Genomic DNA, 24,290 nt, shown 5'->3' with positions numbered 1-24,290 from the left:
TATCAAGGATGACTTCCATCCATATCAGCCTTAACCATCACAAGTTGAACTTACCTCTCCCTCCTACTTTCCCCAAATATATTACTTCTTCCACAGCCCCAATTAATCACACCTTGTTGTGGGGCCAGACAGGGAAGGTTTTAGTCCAATTCCTTCAAGAACTTGCTCGCCAGACATCAGATGATTTAAGCAGGAATTATTTGATAATGCTGTTGATAACTCGCCTTCCTTTTTGTGAAATCCACCAATTTATGCAACCTGGATGGGCACCTATGCATTGTCATGTGTTGTCGAAATAACCTTACCTGTGAAGCATCAATCTGACAGTTTATAGTCGAGTTGGGAATCAAACCCAGATTAGACAGCAAATAAGATAAGTGCACCACCTCTGCACCATCCTGTCCAAATAAATGAAACCGACAATGCATTTCTCAAAATTTAATGCAAAAGTTTTCTTGGAATGAACGTATGGCTGCTGTTTCACCGTCACAAATATTAACTAGCGTTAGCCTGCAAGGTCTTTAGGAAAATATGATACAAGAAGGCAGAGTATAAAAATATAATTTAACCACCTTGCAGGAAGCGTATTTGCTACACATTGCATGAAACAGGCAATAAACCCCAGAATACATTACAATATACAACTTTAACAATAACGATATATAGAAAGTTACTCGACGTGGTATGCCATACAAAAATATATTACCATCTCAATTAACTTAAAATATAATCAACCGAGTGGATTCCAAGGCGTGACAATAAATATGACCGGCTGTTAAGGCGAGTCCGAGAATAAATAGAGGGCAGAGCGATACAGAGGGTATGGCACATATGGGGCCATAGCGGCCGCAATGGGGGGTTACGCTGGAGATAGAGGCGGAGGCACTGCTAGGGGGTGCCATACTTCCGGTCCCAGCAGGAGACGCCCGAGACTGTGGAGGAGACGTGGATACCAATGTAATCCTTCCAGCCAATGCTCCTCTGTGGAGTTCGATGACGGTGATGAAAAAGCTGAACTGAAGGCGAACGCCCAGCGCAAGGGGGCGAGCGCCGCATGTGCTACGCTGTGCAGTTCGACAGCCGCGTAGCAAGACGCCAACACATCGTCCACCAGGATGTTCCCATGGGTGGTGAGCGGCGCGTATGCTCCATGTGCTCGCACCGGCGACACGCCCTTGACCTTCGCGACCTGCAGCTTCCAGCTCGGCCATCGGGGCAGCGTCTCCACGAAGTACCCTGGGCGCACAGCGCTTGCGAAACGTGCTCTTGGTCTCCTCGCCCAACCCGTGGATACGAAGACCAGGTGCGCGGGTGTGAGCAACAAGCACCGTCGCGGGTTCGTCGTGAGAACTCGAAGGAAGAAGTTCTTCTTCGCCATTGACTGCACATCGAGGAACGTGATGAAGTCGCTGTAAACGGGACGTCCACCCTGATCTGCGGCAAGAACGCGGTCTCCGGGTCGCAAGTCCTTCAGCAAACGTTTCTCGCCGGTCGAGACGCGCACCCAGCTCGTGCCGGGAAAACATCCTCCAGATCTAGCAGCGGCAGAATTCTCTGAGAAAAAGGATGGGAAAGTATAAGAAAGAGGAAGAATGTCATTTTAATGTAAACAATAAAGGAAACACACAGGCAGTACCTCAATTGAAAAGACACGTCAGTTATCTTATCTCCTTGATTCCCCACTGGAGGCTCAACATTTGTGCATCTCCTGCAGTGGTTAGACACCAGGAAAGCTTGAATGAGGCAAGGTAGTTAACCCTTCGCTTAACAGACACAAATAATTTGGAATTTGACCAGGTTATCAGGCCAAAGGCCAACTTTTGTCAACGGATGCTGGTTTCTTTTTTATTCTCGTTAACATTCGAGTAACAGATGGCCAGGGAGATTTAACATTCACGTAACAGGCAGCCACCTGGAAGACAGGAATTAAAGTCCACAGGGTTTATAAGTGCGACAGGAAAGAGAAAAAGGGAGGATTTGTGGCAATCTGGGTGAAAGACTAATGTATTGAGAGGCATTACATTAAGGAAGGAATTAATAGAGGATTATGAGTGGGTAGAGATGAAAGATTGTAAGGATGGTAAGATACTTGTAGGATACTTTTATAGGGCCGCTAGTGTGAGTGAAGACCAGGAAAGAGGGAGATGTGAAGAATTCCGAAAGGCATGTGATAAGGGAAGGGTATTGATAATAGACCAGACTCAGTGGCATAATCAAAATCCCAAAGACTGATAAATGGGGTATGTTAACTTGCCAGGGATACATTGGGCACAGGAACAGGAGAAACGCAGAGCAAATGAGGATTTTCTATCTATTGTCAAAGATTGTTTTTTAAACCAGTTTGTAGAAAAGCCCATGAGAGGGGGTACTGTGTTGGGACCTCTTTTAAAGTTATGATTCCAATAAGGTGGAGGAGATGTAGGTGGGTGACCATCTGTGGACAAGCGACCACAATGTAGTAAGTGCAATCATATTGTTTAGATGTGAAATTCAAAATTGGGTGTTAGGTTGTTGGATTTTAGGAGGGCAAACTTTGAGGGTTTGAGAGAAGTGATTTGGAAGATTTACATTGGGTAAAGTATATGAGAGGGCAGTCTGCATTGTATAACCTTCGAGGAGTAAATGTGCAGGGTACAGAATAAGCATATTCCAATGAGATGTAAAGGTAGACGCAGAAATAAAACAGGGTGGTCGAGCAAGGAGGTACACAGTATAATTAAGGATAAGCAGAAGGCATTCATTAAGTACAAAATAACAGGACTAGAGTGCAACTCGCATCAGTATTATGAGGAAACAGAGACTAGTTAAGAAGATACGGTAACTCGCCAGGCCAAAGGAGAATATGAAAATGACAGCCAAAAATATTAAACAAAACAACAAGTATACAAGTCAGAAAAAACATTTTATAACTAGAACGGCACTCGTTTATGGCTCATATACCAAGGTATCATCCATGCACCCTATTATGTCACAGTTTCTTGGCATGGGTTGTGTACAGTACATCATAAATTTACTTCTTCCCTCACATCAGGTCATAGATCTGACATATGAAGTTTCAGATTTTTCACATAACGATTTCAATTCAGCAATTTATGGCAGGAATAAAAGTTTACCAATGACGTCATCTTTATCACCCTATATCCACTGTCTAGTTGATGACATATGCCAAGTTTAAATTTTTTTGTTGAGCGGTTTCAGAGATATCCAATTTTTTTAATGTTAATCCAATTTAACTGCCATACCATGTGAACTAGACATCAGAGTTAACCCTAAAATATTCTCCATGGGGAGTCTCTCGTATGTTTCAAGTTTTGCATCGATCGGACAAGCGTTTGCAGAAAGAAAAAAAACATTTTAAAGCGAAAATATGTAGACGCAGACGCAGGCACTGCAATAGTCTCGCATCCCCTTCAGGGCGAGACTAAAAATTAAGAAACATGTATAGATGGAATCCCCAAAAAACAACCAAACAAAGTAGGAAGGAATGACAAAGAATGAATGATGAAGGAATGACAAGATAGTAATGACACCACAGCACAACGCCACAATCCTTTAACTGATTGCAATCACGACATAATTTGACATTTTAAACTCACCTGGACTTTAGTCTGGTGAATTTATGCAATTGAGCAGTGTCGGTAGGTTCATATCAAGGGGTGCCAATTTGATTCATACAGCTGTATGAAGAAGTAAATGTATTTTATTGGCCAGATGTAGGGTGCACCTTTATATGAACTTTTCTAGAGCATTACTTGGTTCCTCCTAAGAACACAAGGGTAGTGCAGCATGCACACGAGATTTTTTGAATGTCCCTTCTTTCTATTGTTCGACATTTTCTGTAAGCTATGGAATGTCCCTTCTTTTCTATACTTTGCCACATGGCACATACCCTTATATAAAGGGGCCTTTTCTATGCCCCTGGCATTTTACCCAATAATTACTATAGCATTAATATAACAAAATACAGTCAAAAACACTCATGAGGTATATGAATATAGACTCCGTTCTCACGTGAATAAGCAATATAGAGGAATCTGCCAGCGAGAAAGGGCAGATATGAAAAGTCAAAAAATCTTTAAGTAGTAGGTTGTAGACAACAACCGCCCAGGGTAGTACTACCTTTCTGACTTAGGAGTGTTAAAGTGGTGTCCGGAACCATCTTACACTCTCCGTGTCAGGATTGCTGGTCTTACTTTCTGTCTCACTCAAACTACAGTTACCGGGCTAGCTTTAATCTCTCTTTCTTACAAACAAACATCATACACATTGAATCATATACTTTTCTTCTTTTTATTTAAGGCCTGGCCTCGATGAGGGGGTGCTATACAGTTTGTGCCTGGAGCCTTCAACATAAAAAAAACAAAAATTGCCAAAAACAAAAAATAATAATAACGAAAGTCAAAATCATAATTGTATTGAGAAATTTATGAAACATCGCCCCTACCTTAAGATGAATAAAAGTGGCGTCGTTCAGGTGGCAACTCAAAATCACAATTATATTGAGGAATTTAGGAAAATTTCTTTCCCCCACTTTCCCCCTCCCCCCCCCCCCCCCCCCCCCACCTTAGGGCACCCGTTGGAACCCCACAACGTTACACAGAAGGTTTGGTGGGTTAGCCCCAAAACTGAGGGAGTAGTTTGGGGATGAACGGACGGACTGACAGACATTCCTGTTTTATAATATATTGTAGATGCCAACATGGCAGAATTTTTTTTACCCTCTCGTTTCTCTCCTCTTTCCCTTCTGTTCTATCCCCATACTCCTATATCCTCCCAATCTTCCTCCCCTTCTCTCCAAAACTCCACTCAGCTCCTTTCCTTCTCCTACCATCATACATTCTCTTCTTTTCCTCAATTTACGTCCCAACTTACCAATACGTACACAATAGAGATGCTTCCCTCCATATCCTCTTCCGTTCTGTTCCTTTACTAAATGTTGGCATTTCCAATTTCTTCACTCCCTTCCCTGTGTTAGCATAATAAATAGATGCCTTATAAAGGGGTCATATGATCACATCTATTTACATAAGGAGGAGGTCCTGCACGATTTGCTTGAACAATAGTACGCATATGGTATATGAAAAGGTGACTTTAGAATGCTCTTTTAATAACCGGTATAACCCCCTGTGAACCTCAATGAAAGTATCAGAAGACAAAGCAGTTTATTGGCAAAGGTTATACTGGGTGGTTTACCATTGCCTTCATAGCCGTTTAAATGCTGAGACTCAAGGACGGAAGTAGCATATACCATTTTTTAAATTTTTAATGACTCAGACGGGTTTGAACCAACGACCTCTCAGAATAGGAATGGAAGAATTACATGGCAGCTACATACACCTGAACTGATGCTTGGTTGTCTGTCTGCATGCCTCGGTAGGAACAAAATTAAAGAAACACAATATACAGTGCCTTCAGAAAGTATTCAGACCCCTTGACTTTTTTCACATTTTGTTGTGTTACAGCCTGAATTTAAAATGGATTATACCTGCCTGCTGTGGTGTTTGAGCATTACCTTGCCAATTTGAACAAGCCCATATGCACTTGGGCCAGAGTGGGGGCGGGAGAGGCCGATTATACATTCGTTATTATTATTGCCAAATTTAATATTATTATTATTGGTGTTGATAGTATTAGTATTAATTAATCTTTACTTTGTTACAATGTTATCATTATTTTGGTTTAGGTTATCAAGAGGATCTGAAAATTGGGAAGAAGTTTGTAACTTTTAAAGATGCGATGTGGACTCAAAGGAAAAATGTTTGGATGAAGACAGCAAGAAATATTTTTGGAATAACCACTGGCAAGTTTCAAAAGGAACACAAAACATGGTTGTGGAATATTAGAGTGCAAAAAGAACCCAACCAGAAGAGAGAAGCTGACAAAACTGTGCAGAAGAGTGAAGAACCTCAATATAAAGAAGATTATAAATGTTTGAAGAATGGAATGAAGGGAAAAAAATTGGTGATATCAAAGAAAAAAGTGTATGAAGAATGGGGGAGGAGGGGAAGCTTAACCACATCAGAAGGAAGGAATCACTATGCCCCCAGAGGTGTTTATAACAGAGGACATGGATTTGTCCCCCAAATTGGAGGAAGACCCTCACGTGTTCAGGCCGTTGGTGCTCTTATGGTTGGCAGCGAGTGTCCCAGAAGCATTGACGGAAAGAGAGTGGCAATCATATGTGTAGGAAAATTACATGCTTAGTCAGGGTCGCCCAGATAGCTCAGATGGCAGAACACTGGTATGTTTTTCCAGAAGACCTGGGTTTGATTCCTGGCCTGGGCAGGTAATTTTCCCACATATATCAATTTAATCTATAATAATAAAAGGCAGTGTCCATCTGTCCGTCCGTCTGTCTGTCTGTCTGTCTCCTCCATAACTCCAAAACCTTGAAACCTAGCAGACCCAAACTTTGCATGCACACACCTGGACCTCCAACAGATTTCAAAGATGAAAACTGTGTGTTTGGGTGTGTTATAACACCCTTTTTGAAGATGATTAACGAGGTGATCATAAGAAAAAAACCCGAAATGGTGGCTTACCAATATGACGGCCCGCCATCTTGGTCAGCCCACTGCACCTCGCTGGGTTCTTCTTGGTCAAGCTGCCATTTTGTTTTGGCCTACTCAAACGTGCCTTGCCATGGATCGATATTACACGATTGATATTATCATTACATAATTGAGGCATATCATCAAAATCTGGATTCGGATATGAGGATTGGAAGCTGTAGACTAACGTCCAAATCTGGAGTGAAATCTGACAAAATTTACCATATCTAGCGATTGATGATCGCTATTCAGGCTGCTTTTGCAAGCCATGGCTTAGTAGTTAGTAGACACTAGGTTACAGTAAGCAGAGCAGAGCTCCCTTTTTGTTTTTAGTCACAAGGCCAGGGAAGTTTGGGTGTGTCATAACACCATTTTTTATATATTTGTCTGCTCTGAGTTGTTTCCGCATGATTTGCTGCTTGAAATCGATCTGTTTTTAAAATTCCTCGGCCATTTCAACCAGAAGCAATCAGCTTGCTACCGCTTGCCAATCCAGCCGTTCCTTAATTATCACCCATATCGTTGAAGTGCTTGCTGGAGTGCTTAAGCTGTTTCGCGAGGGCTCTTATTAGTCCCCTACCGGTGTACACCGGAGGGGACTATAGGTTTGCACTCCGTCCCTCCGTCCGTCAGTCAGTCCGTCAGTCCGTCAGTCCGTCAGTCCGTCAGTCCGTCAGTCCGTCAGTCCGTCAGTCCGTCAGTCCGTCAGTCCGTCAGTCTGTCAGTCTGTCAGTCTGTCAGTCCGTCACGCAAAGAACAGTTTTCCAGACTTTATTTCTAAATGCTTAATGCTAATGATTTCAAACTTGGCACATCGTTTCCTCATGATAAGTTACAGATCAAGTTCGAACTTCACGACGTTTCGATCATTTTTGACAAAGTTATGGCACTTTGAACTTTGGGAATTCTGATAATTCTGATGATCCTTAACTCAGTGCCATTTTAAGTTTTAATTTCCTTCAAAAAAGATTATCTCTGCAATAATTGGACCGATTGAGATCAAATTTTCACCATAGGAGGGAATCGGTCTGTAGAATATTTTAATGGTAATTATGACATCACAGGTCACGTGGTTCGGCCGCCATATTGTTTTTCGTGAAAACACGAAAACCTCTTTTTCTCTGCAACGGCTGAATAAATCGAGGCCAAACTTTGCAGGCAGAATCGCATACCCATGACGAACAAAAAATCAGCGAGCATGACGTCATGCGTCACATGGTTTCAGAGTTATCACGTTTTTAAGCATGAACCTTTAAAACCGAGCCCCTCCCTCATTTTTGATCCAATCGAGGAGAAACTTCACAGATCTGTTCCGCATGTCAGTCTACTAAAATGTCCGTTTGGAATTTGCGATAGCTCACGTGGTTTGGCAGATATCGTTAATTAAACGAAAATATTTTTTTAAATGGATATCTCTTGAATCGCTTTATTTATCGACGTGAAACTTCATACTATAGTAGAAGTCATGAAGTGTAACAAGTGTGCAAAATTTCAAGATGATTGGATGTACGATCTGGAAGCTAGAAGTTGTTATTGCGTGAAGAAGAAGAGGCGGCAATGTGCGGATTTAATTATTTATCACGTGTACAGACTGAAAGCATCGTTGGACACGACCTGTCGCGGTCATTTTAACCTCAAATAAAATTCTAATTTAAGATTTGTCAATAGCTGAGGTATATTAACAAACGAATAAATCAGATTTGGTCAAATTCTGACCTTTTAAAATCGATCGCATTTGACAGAGTTGTGACAAGCTGAGGAAGAAGAAACCTCGCATTGGCTTCTCCAATGTGCCATAAAAAAATGGATATCTCTTGAATCGCTAGTACCTCACACCGTGAGTTGGTAATAATTTATATAATTCACACAGTGCAATACGTGCAGGCCGCTCCACGGAGCGACCTTGCGGGCTTATCAATGAGGCGAGGCGTGACACACGTGTCTCAGCATACCTCAGATCAAGTTTGAAAACCAGCATCAACCGCGCATAAATTTGCATATTAGATCATTTTTGACAAAGTTATGGCACTTTGAACTTTGGTAGGCGACATGTATTGCAGCGCAATACTCAGAATGCTTGTTTGATTAGTCACAAGGCCGGGGAAGTTTGGGTGTGTTATAACACCCTTTTTGAATATGATTGACGAGGTGAACCACTACTTGGTGAACACTATTCAGGCTGCTTTTGCAATCCATAGCGTTACAGTAGACAGAGCTGCCTTTTGTTTTCACGTACCCATTTTTCCATTGACTAACATTTTTGTGCGATATAGTCACTGGGGGAGGAGACCCCTATGGGTGCAAGCCTGGCAACCAAATTAAGACCCCCCCCCCCTGCCCTCCTCACTCCACCCTCCTTCCCTTCTCCCTCTTCTCCCTGCTCCTCCCCCTCCTCCTCTCTCCCCATTTCCCCCTCCATCCTTCCTTCTTCTCTCCTCCCTCATTTCTCTCTCCCTCCTCTCTCTCTCCTCCCACTTCACTCCCTTTCCTTGTACTCACCATTTCCCTTCCTCCCTTCCCTTCCCCCTTCCTCCATCTCCCCTCTCCCTCCCTCCTCCTTCCCTCTCTCTCCTCCCCCTTTCCCTTCTCCTCCCCCTCTCCTCACCCCTTCCCCCTTCGCCCCTCCTTCCCCACTCCCCTCCCTTCCCCCTTTCCTCCACCTCCCCTTCCCTTCCCCGCCTCCTCCCTCCTCTCCTCCCTCCTCATTCATATTCCCGTCAGGAGGTGACTCATTGTTACCCGACAACGCCGGATACTTTTGCTAGTATATTTATATACTGTACTGTCGGACCTCAAAATTTGCGTCCCAACATTCACGGACCCCGTGTATTTGTGGTTCATACATTGTGACCTGCTTCTACATTCTTAAAACCTGTGCAGTCATGGTTTTTCGTGGGCACAAAAAAAAATTGATCGGCAACACCAAGTGATTATTTAATTATTTATCTGTTGTTTAGTTGTTTTATTTTTTCTTTAGAATGATTGTACATGCTGCCCTGTCTCCTGGCAACCATTGGAAATTGTTTAAAATACCGTGATGCTGTTTAAAATACATTTAGTCCATGTAATATGCTGCTGTAGCCTGTATTTATTGGTAAGGCCAAGGCCACAAGGCATGCTCTCGTGAGATCACAGTCGATCCAGTCCGAGTGGGAAGTGCAGATGGTCATTCCAAAACCTGGAACTAAACCATAAATATAAACCAGAAATATCGCATTACATTACAGTCCGCATGCAATTAAAGTGACTGTTATCCCCAAAGTGCGTTATGATCTCGAAAATAGTTGCGGTTTAAGATTGAAGGAAGATATACGGTATTCTGTATTATCTCATTCAGGATAGACGTTGAGTTTAAATTGCATACTGCATTGCTGCAATTGCATTAAATTTAAAATTAAATTAAATTTAAAATAAATTGCATACTGCAATTTAAATGTACAGGCATCGGTCCTTGTGGTAGAATTTCATTTTATTTTAGATCCTAAATAAAAGTTCATTTTTACCTATGTACCATGGAACCAGCCTCACTGATCGGTGCAAGATATCCATGGTATAACTCTTGCGCCGATCAACGAGGCTGCTTCATGGTATGGTAAGTAAAAATGAACTCTTATTTTGAATCTTAAATAAAATTCTAACACAAGCACTGTGTGATGCCAGTAAGTTTAAAATTATTCAATATAATCTCAACGTCTATCTTCTCACACACACACACACACACACACACACACACACACACACACACACACACACACACACACACACACACACACACACACACACACACACACACACACACACACACACACACACACACACAATTTAAGAAACAGGAAGTAAATTCCCGCGTGGGGCTAGTGTGAAAAAATTCTGACAACCCGGGACTCTAACCCACGAACCTCATCACTTACACAGTGACAGCCCACTGAGCTATTGAGTCTCCAGGATATATTCCATCTTCTATCTATATTTAAATGCAAGGTGCCTGATTGCATCTGAATGGGGTAAATATCGCAACCACAGCATGTACAATGCTGAATGATACCTCAATTAAGATTTATTGGGTCCAGATGGTGGATGCGGAGGTTCACAAATGTTGGTGTTCATGAAATTTTGAGTTATATTAATTTTTTGGTTTGTACATGTGGTGTATATGCTCAGAGTCGTTGGTTTGCACATCTACCGGAAGTTTAAAAAATGTAATACAAACTACTCAGTCATTTATGTCAACATTTATTTACCTTTCCATCAATTTACTTCACCCAGAAACCTTAGCAATCATAACAGTTCGTGACTATTTTGTTGTTGTAGATTTTGTTTCTCCAATTAGTGGCACGAATTTTTAATGGTACCCTAGAGTTTATTAGCCCCCTAGGAGTACTAAACCAACATTTAAAGTGTTTTTCTTCCTTTTTTTCTGCCAATGTCTGAGCTGTATCTCGGACTTTGGGAATGAAAAAACGCATTTTTTTTGTCATTGCCCAATTTTTCCAATAAGGAGTCCCAAACACCACTTGGCCTTGCAAGATGTTCTTGCATCATAATAGTGCAACTGCATTGACGTTGTGCACTTGATATTTGTTTCGTCTCCTTCACCTACCTTGTTCAAATTGTGACCGAATTAACAAAAAACACCTTTTTGATCATGACTTGTATATTTTTCTTCCGATTTTCATGATGTGAGTTTTATGGATAGAATGTAGATGGAGACACATTTTCTTGATGTACACTCCATTCCGAAATGTTGAAGGTCAAGGTCATATGGTGGTCCAAACAAAATATGGCCATCATTGGATTGTGAATAGGCCCTCGACCAAGAGTAAGTTGTGGGAGATCATCGAGGTCAGGGGAGGCTTACCGTTGGTTGTGGGCCCAGTCCTATTCTCCTATCCCAGTAAATTCTGAAGTTCCCCAAGGCAGTGTGTTGGGCCTAGTCCTATTCCTGGTCTTCATAAATGATCTCTTGTTTTTCTGGAAAATCCTCATCTATTTGCTAATGAGTCCACCCTGTGCTGCACCTGTGCATCCCTCAACCTTCAGCCAAGAGGCTGCAGCCTTTTCCCTCACTTCAGACATTGACAAAATCACAAGATGGTCAAACACTTGGAATATGTCTTTCAATACTGACAAATCTCACACTCTCACAATCTCTTTCTGAAAGGACTGTCTAAGAAAGCCCCCCTATCTACTTTCTAAACAATCCTCTTGAGGAAGTTCAGTCATTTAAACTTCTGGGTCTCACTATCAGCACTGAATTTTCCTGACCTAAATCCAGGATCACTGCTCACCTCCACTTATTCGTGCCTCTTTTTTCCTGCCTGTGGAAAAAAAGACTGTGGTACATTTAGATCGTTTCAGAAGAAGGGTGTTGATGGTGGACCATGTGCACCCAGCAGAAGCCTGAGTGGTGGAGGGAGGTGGGCAGGGGGAGCAAAGCACAGAAAGAGCATGGGGTGCAGGACCAGAGAGGAGGTGGTAGAAGACAGATATTAAATTATATTGCATTTTGGGTCACATGACTAGCCATTTTCACTTGTGAAATGGAAGATTCCCAAGTATCTTGGTTGATCTGGCCTGTTATTCTGCCTGTCTCTCTCTGTTTCTGTCTGGCTGTCTATCTATCACCTATAGGTTGCATTTTTACTCTGATCTTCAAGAAATTTAACCACCTGGTAAAGGTAGTTACAAGTTAGAAGTATATTGGGTTTTTTTTCGGTCAAAAGGTGAAAGGTCATGATCACATAAATCATCAACGTTATCCAACTGACTTGACAAAGGGAGCCCTCCATAAGTATTGGAACAGTGAAGTCAAATTTGTCATTATTGCTATATACTCAAGACATTTGGATTTCAGATCAAGAGACGAATATGTTGAAAGTGTACAGAAGGTCAGATTTTATTTATTGGTACTTATCCGCATATATGTTTTACCATTGGGGAACAATAGCACTTTTTATGTTCAGGCCCTACCCCCTCCCCCCTGTTTGAGGTATTGGAACAGATGACTGACAGGTGTTTCTTATTTCTCGGGTGTTTCTTATTGTATTGACTGTTCACACATAAAAGAGCTGTGAATGTCTCGTCTTGGTTTTAGGCTTTGCTTTTGCTTTGGAAGTAAATAGGTATAAAATAACATGAAGACCAGAGAACTGTCTATGAAAGAAATGCAAGCTATTTGGAAACCGAAATAACAAAATAATTAAATTAGAACCATAACACAACAATTTGGCAGAGCAAATACAACAATTGCGAATATCTTGAAAAAGAAATAAACCACTAGTGTCCTTAGCAATAGACAACGGCCAGGTAGGCCAGAGAAAACAGCTGCAGTTGATGACATAAACATCATCAGAGATGTGAAGAAAAACCATGAAACAACAATCAGTGACATCACCAAAAACCTCCAAAATGCATGGGTAAAAGTATCACAATCTACCGTTCGCAGAAGACTTCGACAGCAGAAATACAAAAGCTACACCACAAGATGCAAACCTCTCATCAGCACCAAAAATATAAAGGCTAGATTAGAATTTGCTAAGAAGTACAGAGGTGAATCAGTGAGTTGTGGAACAAAGTTTTATGGACAGAGGCAAACCAAGACAAACCTTTACCAAAGTGATGGAAAGGCAAAAGTGTGCAGAAAGGAAGGAACTGCATATTATCCAAAGCAAACTACCTCATCTGTGAAGCATTGTGGAGGTAGTGTCATGGCTTGGGCTTTCATGGCTGCTTCTGGATATGGCTCACTCATCATTATTGATAATGTAACTAATGATGGCAGCAGCAGAATGAATTCAGAAGGGTATATAAACATTTTGGCTGACCATGTACAAGAAAATGTACAATAAAATGCCCCCAAACTCATTGGACAGAGCTTCACCATGCAGCAAGACAATGACCCAAAACACACTGCCAACGCAACCAAGTAGTTCATCAGGGGGGGGAAAGTGTAAGGTTTTAGAGTGGCCAAGTCAATCTCCTGATTTAAATCCAATGGAGCATGCATTTTACTTGCTTAAGAGGAGACTAAAGTCAGAAACACCCCAAAACAAACTGAAATTGGCTGCATTAAAGGCTTGGCAAAGCATCGCGAAGGAAGATACTAAGAGTTTGGTGGTCGATGGGTCACAGGCTCGATGCAGTTATTGTGTGCAAGGGATATGAAACCAAATACTAACTCTTATACTACTTTAATTCACTTTAAGTTAATCTGTTCCAATACTTATGCTTACCTAAAATGGTGTGACTGAACATAAAAAGTGCTATTGTCCTACAATGGCAAAACATATATATACATAGTGATTCTTCACCATTGAGTGATAGGGCCAAAAACGATATATAGCATGATATTTGAAAAAGTTGTGGACGACTTATGACAAAACTTGGTGGATTAGTTGAGTACGTCACAGGAACAAGCCAATTATATTTTGGTTCAGATCTGGATCCAGATCTGGCATATCAGTGGAATACAAAACTTAAACTGTTGAGCCTGGGTGTGGTATGCTCTCTACTGAGTGTCATTCTAGTTGAAGACTTGTTTCAATCTCCACCGTCCACTGGCTATTGTGAATTAGGATTTACCAGCCTCAAAACTTTAAAGAAGTTCTTCATATCAAGGATACTCTGACCTGTTTGGAGATTAAATCTGATACAGCAAATATTTGTGGAATTTTCGGGTTTTACAGCTCAGTTTATACATTGTATTTTATGCATTTGATGGCAAACAATCTGTAGGAGATGCACTTTTTTGCAGAACACAATGCTATATACGATTACATGTCCTATATAAACAGAAATACTCCTTTGTAGAAGTCTGTAATTTATATTATCTCGCATGTTCAAAACTGGAAATACGTAAAAAGCAATTTTACTGAGCCGAGAGGGAAAAGAAAGCTTCGACTTTGCATCGGGTTAATAATTTTCTGCTTTTAAATAACTTGCAGTGCTCTTTCTCCCAGTGTTGACCCAGAGCCCTGGTATGCATGCAGTGCGAATGGAAAAGGGGGATCAATCCCCACGTGCCTCACCTGCTTTAACAGAGCAATGCACGTGAGCCTTGGACTCGTAGAAGACCCAGTCAAACCCGGCTTCCACGGCGAGGCGTGCCAACATGCCGTACTTGCCACGGTCCCGGTCAGATGTGGTCACGTCCACGGCGCGCCCCTCGTAATGGAGTGAGCCGTCAAAGTGGTGTCCATCTTCATCCCATCCCTCTGTCACTCGAAGCTTTACTCCAGGCCATTGATTCATCACTGATATCGCCAGTGCGTTCAAGCGGTCCTTACACCGCTGGCACATACACACATGGACACACGCTGAAGTTTACATGTGCATATATCATGCTCACATCTTGCCATATTGTATAATATTGCAATAAAACATAAACTTTCATAGTACTTATGCCATGCCTTAATCAGGCAATGTCTCCACCATGGTTCTTGTATACTTTCCCATGATGCTGCTACACAGATTTCCTCCAGTCATTGGTGTGAGGCATTCCATCTGCATCAATAAGGCTACATATCTAAAGGTCTATCGATGAACTGACTTATTTGCATTCTTAACTTAAGGTTTATTAACGTTAGCCCATGAAATTGACCTTAATCATTGGTCCAAGTACTCTGGCATTTCTAGAGGCATTTATATCAGAGTGAGGCAGATAAATTTTCATTCATGCAAAAAGTTCATTGTCTACTATTTACAGTCACGTGAAAAAGTAAGTACACCCCATGTAAAGTTTTGACTTTTTCAACATATTTCAACATACAGCTATTTGATCTTCATTTCAACAATATTGATAGATAAAGGTGATATAATATAACAAATATCATGAAACATTTACATTTTGTAGTCCATTGTATAATGTAAAGAAACATAAATGAAAATTTCGCAAGTGGAAAAAGTAAGTACACCCCTACATTTATCACTACTTCAAATACCTAAAATTAGAATCAGGTGCACCAGCTCAGGTGCAAATGATTAGAACATCGTTAGAGAGGATCTTGGAGGAACCTGTCTTATTTAAACCTCAGACATTTAGTTTGGTTTGCTCTTTGTTGTTGAAGTGTGCGGCGTCACCATGCCTAGATCAAAAGAGCTCTCTGATGCCTTCAGAAAGAAGGTTATAGATGCCTACGAGTCTGGGAAGGGATTTTAAAAGATCTCCAAACAATTTGAAATCAATCATTCGACTGTCCGGAAGATCATCTACAAGTGGAGAAGATTCCAAACAACTGCCAACTTGTTCAGGCCAGGCTGCCCCAGCAAGTTCAGCCCGAGAGCAGACCGCAAGATGCTGAAAGAAGTCTCTAAGAACCCCAGAATGTCATCACGGGACCTACAGGTAGCTCTTGCCACTGTTGATGTCAAAGTGCACGAGTCTACCATAAGAAAGAGGCTGCACAAATTTGATCTACATGGGAGGTGTGCCAAGAGGAAACCTTTGCTGTCCAGAAAGAACATCAGGGCAAGACTAATGTTTGCCAATGAACACCGAGGCAAAGACCAGCACTTCTGGAACAATGTGCTCTGGACAGATGAGTCAAAGGTAGAGCTATTTGGCCACTGTACCAGAAGACATGTTTGGCAAAAACCAAAGACAGCATTTGACCACAAGAACCTGATACCAACTGTAAAGCATGGTGGTGGAAATATTATGGTTTGGGGCAGCTTTGCTGCATCAGGGCCTGGGAAGCGCACCATCATAGAATCCACGATGAATTCTTCATTGTACCAAAGGGTGCTTAAGGATAATGTGAGGCTATCCGTCGGAAAGTTGAAGCTCAACCGAAGGTGGACCTTGCAACATGACAATGACCCTAAACATACCAGTAAATCCACCAAGGAATGGCTGAAAAGAAAGAAATGGAGGGTTCTGGAATATCGTCCAAAAAAAAAAAAGAAAGATATAAACTGGGTGACTATTCACTGGATATCACTACATCGTGATGATTTGTTCTATTTCACGACTTTAATGAAAATCTACTACATAAGAGAGCCGTTGGTCTGTGTCTGTCTGTCTGTTTCGCCATTTTTCTCAGAGATGCCTGAATGTATCTTCGTCAAACTTTCAGAGGTTCATCAGTGCGAAGCCTGCGAGTGCTTTAGACAAAAAAGAAACATTTTTTAAAAAACGTTTTTTTTTATTTTTAATAAATCGCTCGATAGTGCCTAAGCCTTTTTGATTAATGACAGTTATATACAAGTACACATTCGCATAAATAAATACAAAACAATTACCAGACATTTGATCACAAATAATCAAACTATTCTAGAAACAGTCAAAGTTGGTGGTAAGGCTTCTTCTTCTTCCTGACGTAATCATACTTAACTTAGAAATGAGACCAACGGCACATTCAGCAGCATATATTCAACGAAAAGGTAAAATGATGATTTGACATTTGTGATGGATCTGATTTGGATGTAATTACTTTTCCATTATATTTTCCCTCATTTCAAATACTAGGGCATGCCCGTACTATATCTATATCTAAAATTATATCCCCCCCCCTCTATTTACATGAAATGGTTTGGTCCAAAGCGAACGGCTTGCGAGTACGGTGACAATCCCCCCCCTCTATTTACATGAATGACAGTTATATACAAGTACACATTCGCATAAATAAATACAAAACAATTACCAGACATTTGATCACAAATAATCAAACTATTCTAGAAACAGTCAAAGTTGGTGGTAAGGCTTCTTCTTCTTCCTGACGTAATCATACTTAACTTAGAAATGAGACCAACGGCACATTCAGCAGCATATATTCAACGAAAAGGTAAAATGATGATTTGACATTTGTGATGGATCTGATTTGGATGTAATTACTTTTCCATTATATTTTCCCTCATTTCAAATACTAGGGCATGCCCGTACTATATCTATATCTAAAATTATATCCCCCCCCCTCTATTTACATGAAATGGTTTGGTCCAAAGCGAACGGCTTGCGAGTACGGTGACAATCCCCCCCCTCTATTTACATGAATGGTTTGGTCCATTCGCAACGCCAAAGCGAACGGCGAACGGCTTGCGAGTACAGTGACAATCCCCCCCCTCTATTTACATGAATGGTTTGGTCCATTCGCAACGACCACAGAACCCCCCCCTCTATTTACATGCAATGGTTTGGTCCAAAGCGAACGGCTTCCGGAGTTTGGTAAAGCAATCGCCATCGCGTGCACAAATGCGCAGGAAAGCGAATGAATCGCAAATTCGTTTTTATTAGTTTTAAAACTTTATTAAAACATAGTTTAACGCCAACATAGTTTGCAAACGTGAAATAAATGAATACGCTCTCAAATGTGCCGTCCGAGGTAGAGTCTGATCGCCACGTTCGGCACACGCGATAGCTCGCTGCTCTCTGATTGGTTGAAGCGTTTTTTGTACATAGCTCGGTAAGTACTTGTCCGATTAATTACAAACCTTGAAAAGGCACATCCTCGGGTCCCCAGCAATATACCTGGCAAGTTTCAAGTATATCGGACCCGTGGTTGTCGAGAAACAGCGGTCACAGACAAACACACAGACAGACACACACACAGAGATTACTGGCATTATAGATAGATGTTGATGTTTCTTTTTCGCTTGAGCAACCCCCGGTACTCCAGCTATAAAAGCTTTTTACTTTACTCGGGGTACAAATACAAATGCAACTTTGTCTGGGGGGTAACATAGGCTATGTGGCCACAGCCTCATTCGGGGGTGTGGACCGGGAGAGGGACGAAAAATCTCTATGTAAATGTGTACCGTGTAGCGTCACCTGATGATGGTGGCAGAGGGTATTACAACTTCCTTTTTTGTCCTGTGTACCTGAGGTTAAAGCACTCTTTGTACAGGAAAATTTTTCCTATTCCCCCCCCCCCCCCCCCCCCCCCCAAAGATGTACAGTATATGTAGTATAACTTTCATATCATTCACCTCCCTCTCCCCTCCCCTCCCCCTTCTACTCCCCCCACTCCCTTCCTCACGCCTCCCTCTCCTGCCTCCCTCTAACCACCCCTCCCACCCCCCTGCCCCCCTCTAGTCGCCCCTCCCACCCCCTCCTCCCCCCACCTCCCCGCAATGTTGGTTACTCCTGCTAGTCCCTTATAAGAGATCCTCCAGTCAAAGGTGTCCAAATAAAAAGGCTTTCCTTGTATGTCATCGAAGTTGATGCAATCATATGTAATGACATACATCTCCACTTAATGCTGAGTAAAGCAATATCCTTTGGTGTTTTGATAAGTTAAAGCTTTTGGGAAGGCTTGTGGAAGCTAAAATGAAATTGATAAACGACTGCAGGTATTTTAGGCTTAAACGCGCTAATAAAATTTGTTTAGAAAATCTTGTTTTTAGTTTTCATTTTCAAGACATGACCTCACTCAAAAGTTCAACCTCTCGCTTCTAGTACGTTCGTACAACAGTAGAAACATGGAATCCGAAGACCTTGTAACTTATCTCACGACTGTGGGGTTAACACTCAATAAAACAAAGTTCTGGCAAACATAGCCGTAAGTAAATAAATCTCAACTTACTTTAGTGCCAGACTGTCATTAAGGTGATAAATCATTAGCTCCAATAGTTCCAGGAAGTATCTGTTCAAATGGTTTGTACGTATTATTGATTTGTTCTCTTAACATTTACTGATCTTAGTAATCTAACATTTTGAATGACACATCATTGAAATATCCAGCCAAGATTAATTCGGCTCCTTGTTTTAAAGTTTCATTAAAGAAAACATTAGGAGAAGAAGAGAAAGAGTTTTGCTGAATCATGACCTTCAAATGCAATGAAAGTCAAGCTCGGCAAATAAAATAAAAGTGTGTTTAAAATGAATCGGTAAAAATAATAATAATAATAATAATAATAATAATAATCTACTTTCCATATTATACAAGGAGCTGTGTCTGTCTGTCTGTCTGTCTGTCTGTCTGTTGTGCAATATCTTGAGAATGGATTATCAGATTTCAATGAAACCAACAACAGTGGATTCAGATAACTCTCAGGAAAGTTTGTGATGCAAAAACAGGAAGGTTTGTGTGTGGGTACATGGGCACACGTGGTGAAACTGCAAATGCCAACTTGTGGTGCTGGCTATCCCCATGCAGAGGGCAGGATCTCCCAGGAATCATTTTATGTTCTTCTTACATAGATTAGGCATCGCAACTGTGCCGAGGAAAACAAACGCCGCGGCTTTTTTCGCATTTGCGCAAAGGCACAGTTGAGGAAACCTCAGAGTTTGTGTCCTGCCATGGCCTGTGCCTAATGCGTACCCCAGGCAGTTTGATCAAAATTAAAAAGAGAAGGAGAGGGTGAGAAATTATTTTTATTTTCATCTTCCTCTGAGTGTAGTATATTATTCGCAATTTGGCATCTACAAAGGCTGTTAGGTTAAATACCCCATTAATACACGCCCCCTCACTCCATGAGTATATACTGTATCTAGGCTGGTATAGAATGGCACTCAAAGTAGAATGGCACTCAGTAGATTAGTAGAGCATCCTTTTGAGCTCAAAATTAATTGATGATTGAATTCTGTGACCACATATGCAAGTCCTCTTCAAATTTCAAGTCAATCGGATTAAAATTGAGGATTTTAGAAATTTGAAAAAAAGTAGTTGCCCTATGTTGACCTTTTGACCTCAAAACTCAAATATTTGGTCAGACCACAAACTCCACCATTTGGTGAAGTTTCGTGAAGATCGGTTTGAAATTGTGACCTGCAGGCAAGTATAAGTGAGCAGACAGACAAACCACACAAACACACACACAAACATACTTGGACCAACATACTTGCTAAAAAAAATAATTTCTGCCGAGTTACAAAACAAACAGACAGGGGTGAAAACGTAACCTCCATCCACGTAACCTCCATCCACCTTTGGTGGCGGAAGTAAAAACGCTTGAGTTTTGTGACTCGTCCAAGATTCTTCTTCCCAACAGCAGTGATGACAGCGGCACTGAGTGTATGTGAAAGTGGTGAGAGCTTACCTCGGCAGCACGGAGATTTTCATTTCTACTTTGTAGCGCAGCAGCGAAACATACAGTACATGTGCTGAAGGCTGTTTGTTACTTGGCAAAAAAACATTTTTTTGACAAGTATGTTGATCGGTTTGTGTGTGTTTGTTTGTGTGTTTGTTACATGGCAAAGATTTCTTTTTTTGACACGTATGTTGATCACTCCTGTGTGTGTGTGTGTGTGTGTGTGTGTGTGTGTGTGTGTGTGTGTGTGTGTGTGTGTGTGTGTGTCCGCTCACTTATACTTGCCTACAGGTGACAATTATAAACCTATCTTCACGAAACTTCACCAAATGGTAGAGTTCGTGGTCCAACAAAATCCTATATATTTGTCAATAGGTCAATAGGTCAAATATATTTGTATATATTTGTCAATAGGTCAAAAGGTCAACCACTTTTTTCACATTTCTAAAATCCTCAATTTTCATCCGATTGACTCGAAATTTGAATAGGATTTTCACATTAGCAAACTGAATTCAACCATCAACTGTTTTTGAGATTAATATAGGTGAAACGGTCAACATAGGCCAAAGGTCAACCGCATTTTTCCAGATTTCTAGAATCCTCAATTTTCATCCGATCGACTTGAAATTTGAATAATATTTTCAAATCAGCTAACTGAATTCAACCACCAACTATTTTTGAGATCAGAGTAGGCCAAAAGGTCAACATAGCCAGGCCAAAGGTCAATAACCATTTCAAATTTCTAAAATCCTCAATTTTTCATCCAATCGACTTGAACTTTGAATAGGCTTTGCATATAAGCTTAGTGAAATCATCCACCAACTATTTTTGAGGTCAACATAGGCCAACAGGACCATATTGGCCGAATTTCTAAAATTGTAAATTTTCATCCGACTAACTTAAAATTTGAAGGCGATTTGCATATCTAGTCACAGAATTTAACCACCAATCATTTGTGAGGTCAAAATGATGCTCTACTGAGTGCCATTCTACTTTGTTCCCTTTTGTCAAGTGTCGCTCTACGAGTTATTTTTCATTTGTCTGTCTGTGAACAAGATAGCTCAAATGGTTGTGGACCGATTTGGACGAAATTTGGCAGAGAGGTAGTGTATATGACACGGACGAAATGATTACATTTTGGTGAAGATCCAGATTCGGATCCGGCTAGTAGAATTTTTAAAGTGTTTCTTCACCATTGGGAGATAGGGCCAACAACGATATATAACAGGATATCTCAAAACGTTATGGACGGATTTGGACGAAACCTGGTGGAGAGGTTATGTGTGTGACAAGGACGAATTGATTCGATTTTGATGAAGATCTGAATATGGATTCGGATACGATAATTATTTAATGTTCAAGTGATTCTTCACCATTGAGAGATAGTGCTAAAATATGGATCTGAATATGGATCCTTAAGAACAAGCCGATTCGATTTTGGTTCAGGTCAGAATCCATTTCTGGCCTATCATTGGGATACAAAACAAACTGTTCAGCCTGGTGGAGGTATGCGCTCCACCAAGCGCCGTTCTAGTTTTATCAATTGATGTTCAATCAGCAGTCAGCGGTAGAGCAAACCTGGGTTTTTTCAAAAGATAAAATAAAAGCGATACACAAACACACACCACCAGTGCACTGTACACAGCAAAACAAAAGATGATTGGCTCTTCTCTCCACTTGCCTCTTGGCTCTACTGTGCCATTTATATAGCCTGCCACAAACATTCCAAAAAGTTCCCCTCCATAGCAAACGACTTGAAAATGTGAGACGGTTCTTTATCTAAAAGGAGCCAGGAAGCACTCATTGCTGCAAGATCCTTTGATATCCAGAAGCAGCTAGACCTTCCTCAAATACTCACGATCTACCACGTGCTATAAAACTTAACTCATTACAATATTAATACTTGTCCCCTTTTTACTGCACTGATATTTTAGAATCAACATCTAGACTCAACAAACATTACAAAGTTGTATACAAAAATTATTTAATTGCATATCAATTCACAGGTACACCAGTACTAACCATGCAATGAACACAACACACCACCTTACAAAATGGCTTTTCACTGAAATAACATTTAAAATGGAAACAAAGATTAATTACAGAAGGAAAAAGGCAACTCCATGGGGAACCTCAAGGAATAGTCCAAACAGACATTAACATTAGTTAATTAGTTATTTAGTTATTAATATTTAATTATTAGTTATTAATAATAATATTAATATAGTATAGTTATTAATTATAATATAGTTATTAGTTAATTAAATAGTATAATAATGGTTGTGGTATAATAATAATAATAAAATAGTATAATAAAATAAAATATATAAATAATAAAATATATAAATAAAATAAAATAAAATAAAATAGTATAATAAAATAGTATAATAATATAATATAATAAATAATATAATATAGTTATTAGTTAAAATATAGTTATTAATAATAATAAATAATTAGTTATTAACATTAGTTAAACTCCTGGATTTTTTTTTCCACTCTATTTTGCATGTGCAGGTGTAAAGGAGCTATGGTGTAAAGGATGTGCAGGTGTTAAGGAGCATGTGCAGGTGTAAAGGTGTAAAGGAGCAGGTGTAAAGGAGCATGTGCAGGTGTTAAGGAGCTATGGATAGACATTTCAAATAATGCCATTTTAGCTGTCTGGTAATGAAAACGAACAACAACAAACAAATTGCAATGCATTCGACGTCGCGATGGAAATATCTTACCGCCGCCTCCTCCACACAAACTCCCTATGCTTTGTCAGCACTCTGACACACCCCAGCCACTCCAGGATGCACTCATTCTTCAGTAACTCCGTCCTTGACTTGTTAAACTTCCAAAACCCGCACTGACTGCATACATCAATTATTTTGTTCCTTGCTTCTTCAGTCTGTGGAACCACCTTCCTGAAGCTGTTTTATCACTCTCGAATTCAGGGCTTCAAGCAGGTGCCATGCACAGACGTGTTAGGTCATCTCCCATCCTCACCCACAATATTTTTACCCCCATTAATGGTGCCTAGCCCAACCTTCGTAATTACAGATTTCTGTGTTGTCCCCTCCTCTCCACTCATTTTCTAGTCATTTCCTGGTCATTCATTCATTCCCTTTTTGCATTAATCTGTTGCCCCACTACCCCACTGTAACATCACACCCTGTCACCTCACTCCTCTATAATCCTCAATCTTGTAAAGACAAAACAAACCACCAGTTTGGAACACTTGAAGGATGTGCCACCATCTTGCCATGGTCTACTTTCGGAAACTTTCACATATCACACCCCATCCTCCCTGAGTGTTGGTTTGTTTTTTTTCTGTTTAATATATTGGTGTGAAATTGAAACCGTAATGTTGAAAATCTGACGTTATTTTGGAAAAAATAATCACACAAACACATTCACTATAAATTATTTATAAGAACATTTAGCACTTGTTGAACTTATTGGACATTTGCAAAGCAAGTGAATCCTGTAGGACCAATGGCAGAGTGGCCAGACGGAAGCCTCTCCTCAGTGAAGGACACATGAAAGCCCATATAATCTTGTTTCTCACAGTCTGAGAGTCCTTCAGGTGCTTTTTTGCAAACTCAAAGCGGGCTTTCATGTGTCTTTCACTGAGGAGAGGCTTCCGTCTGGCCACTCTGCCATAAATACCAGATCGGTGGAGTGCTGCAGTGACGGTTGTCCTTCTGGAAGTTTCTCCCATCTCCACACAGGATCTCTGGAGCTCAACCAGAGTGACCATCGGGTTATTGGTCACCTCTCTTACCAAGG

General features: G+C 40.8%; 1 protein-coding gene across 1 annotated transcript in view; it reads right to left on the bottom strand.

Annotated features, from left to right (window-relative positions):
* Window positions 1–423: 423 nt before the first annotated feature.
* LOC137413494 (sonic hedgehog protein) overlaps window positions 424–24,290 on the bottom strand; it is a 77,503-nt gene continuing 53,636 nt past the window's right edge. The window contains exons 2-3 of the mRNA XM_068098913.2: window positions 14,579–14,840; window positions 424–1,554 (exon numbers count right to left, since the gene is read on the bottom strand). Coding sequence (XP_067955014.2) covers window positions 860–1,554; window positions 14,579–14,840 — 957 coding nt within the window. The 3' untranslated portion in view covers window positions 424–859. The remainder of the gene's footprint in view (window positions 1,555–14,578; window positions 14,841–24,290) is intronic.

The sequence above is a fragment of the Myxine glutinosa genome, chromosome 7 (genome assembly GCF_964187855.1).
Source record: "Myxine glutinosa chromosome 7, kmMyxGlut1.1, whole genome shotgun sequence".
Taxonomy (NCBI): Eukaryota; Metazoa; Chordata; class Myxini; order Myxiniformes; family Myxinidae; genus Myxine; species Myxine glutinosa.
Note: the sequence above shows the minus strand (reverse complement) of the source record. Positions and strands in the feature narration are given on the sequence as shown.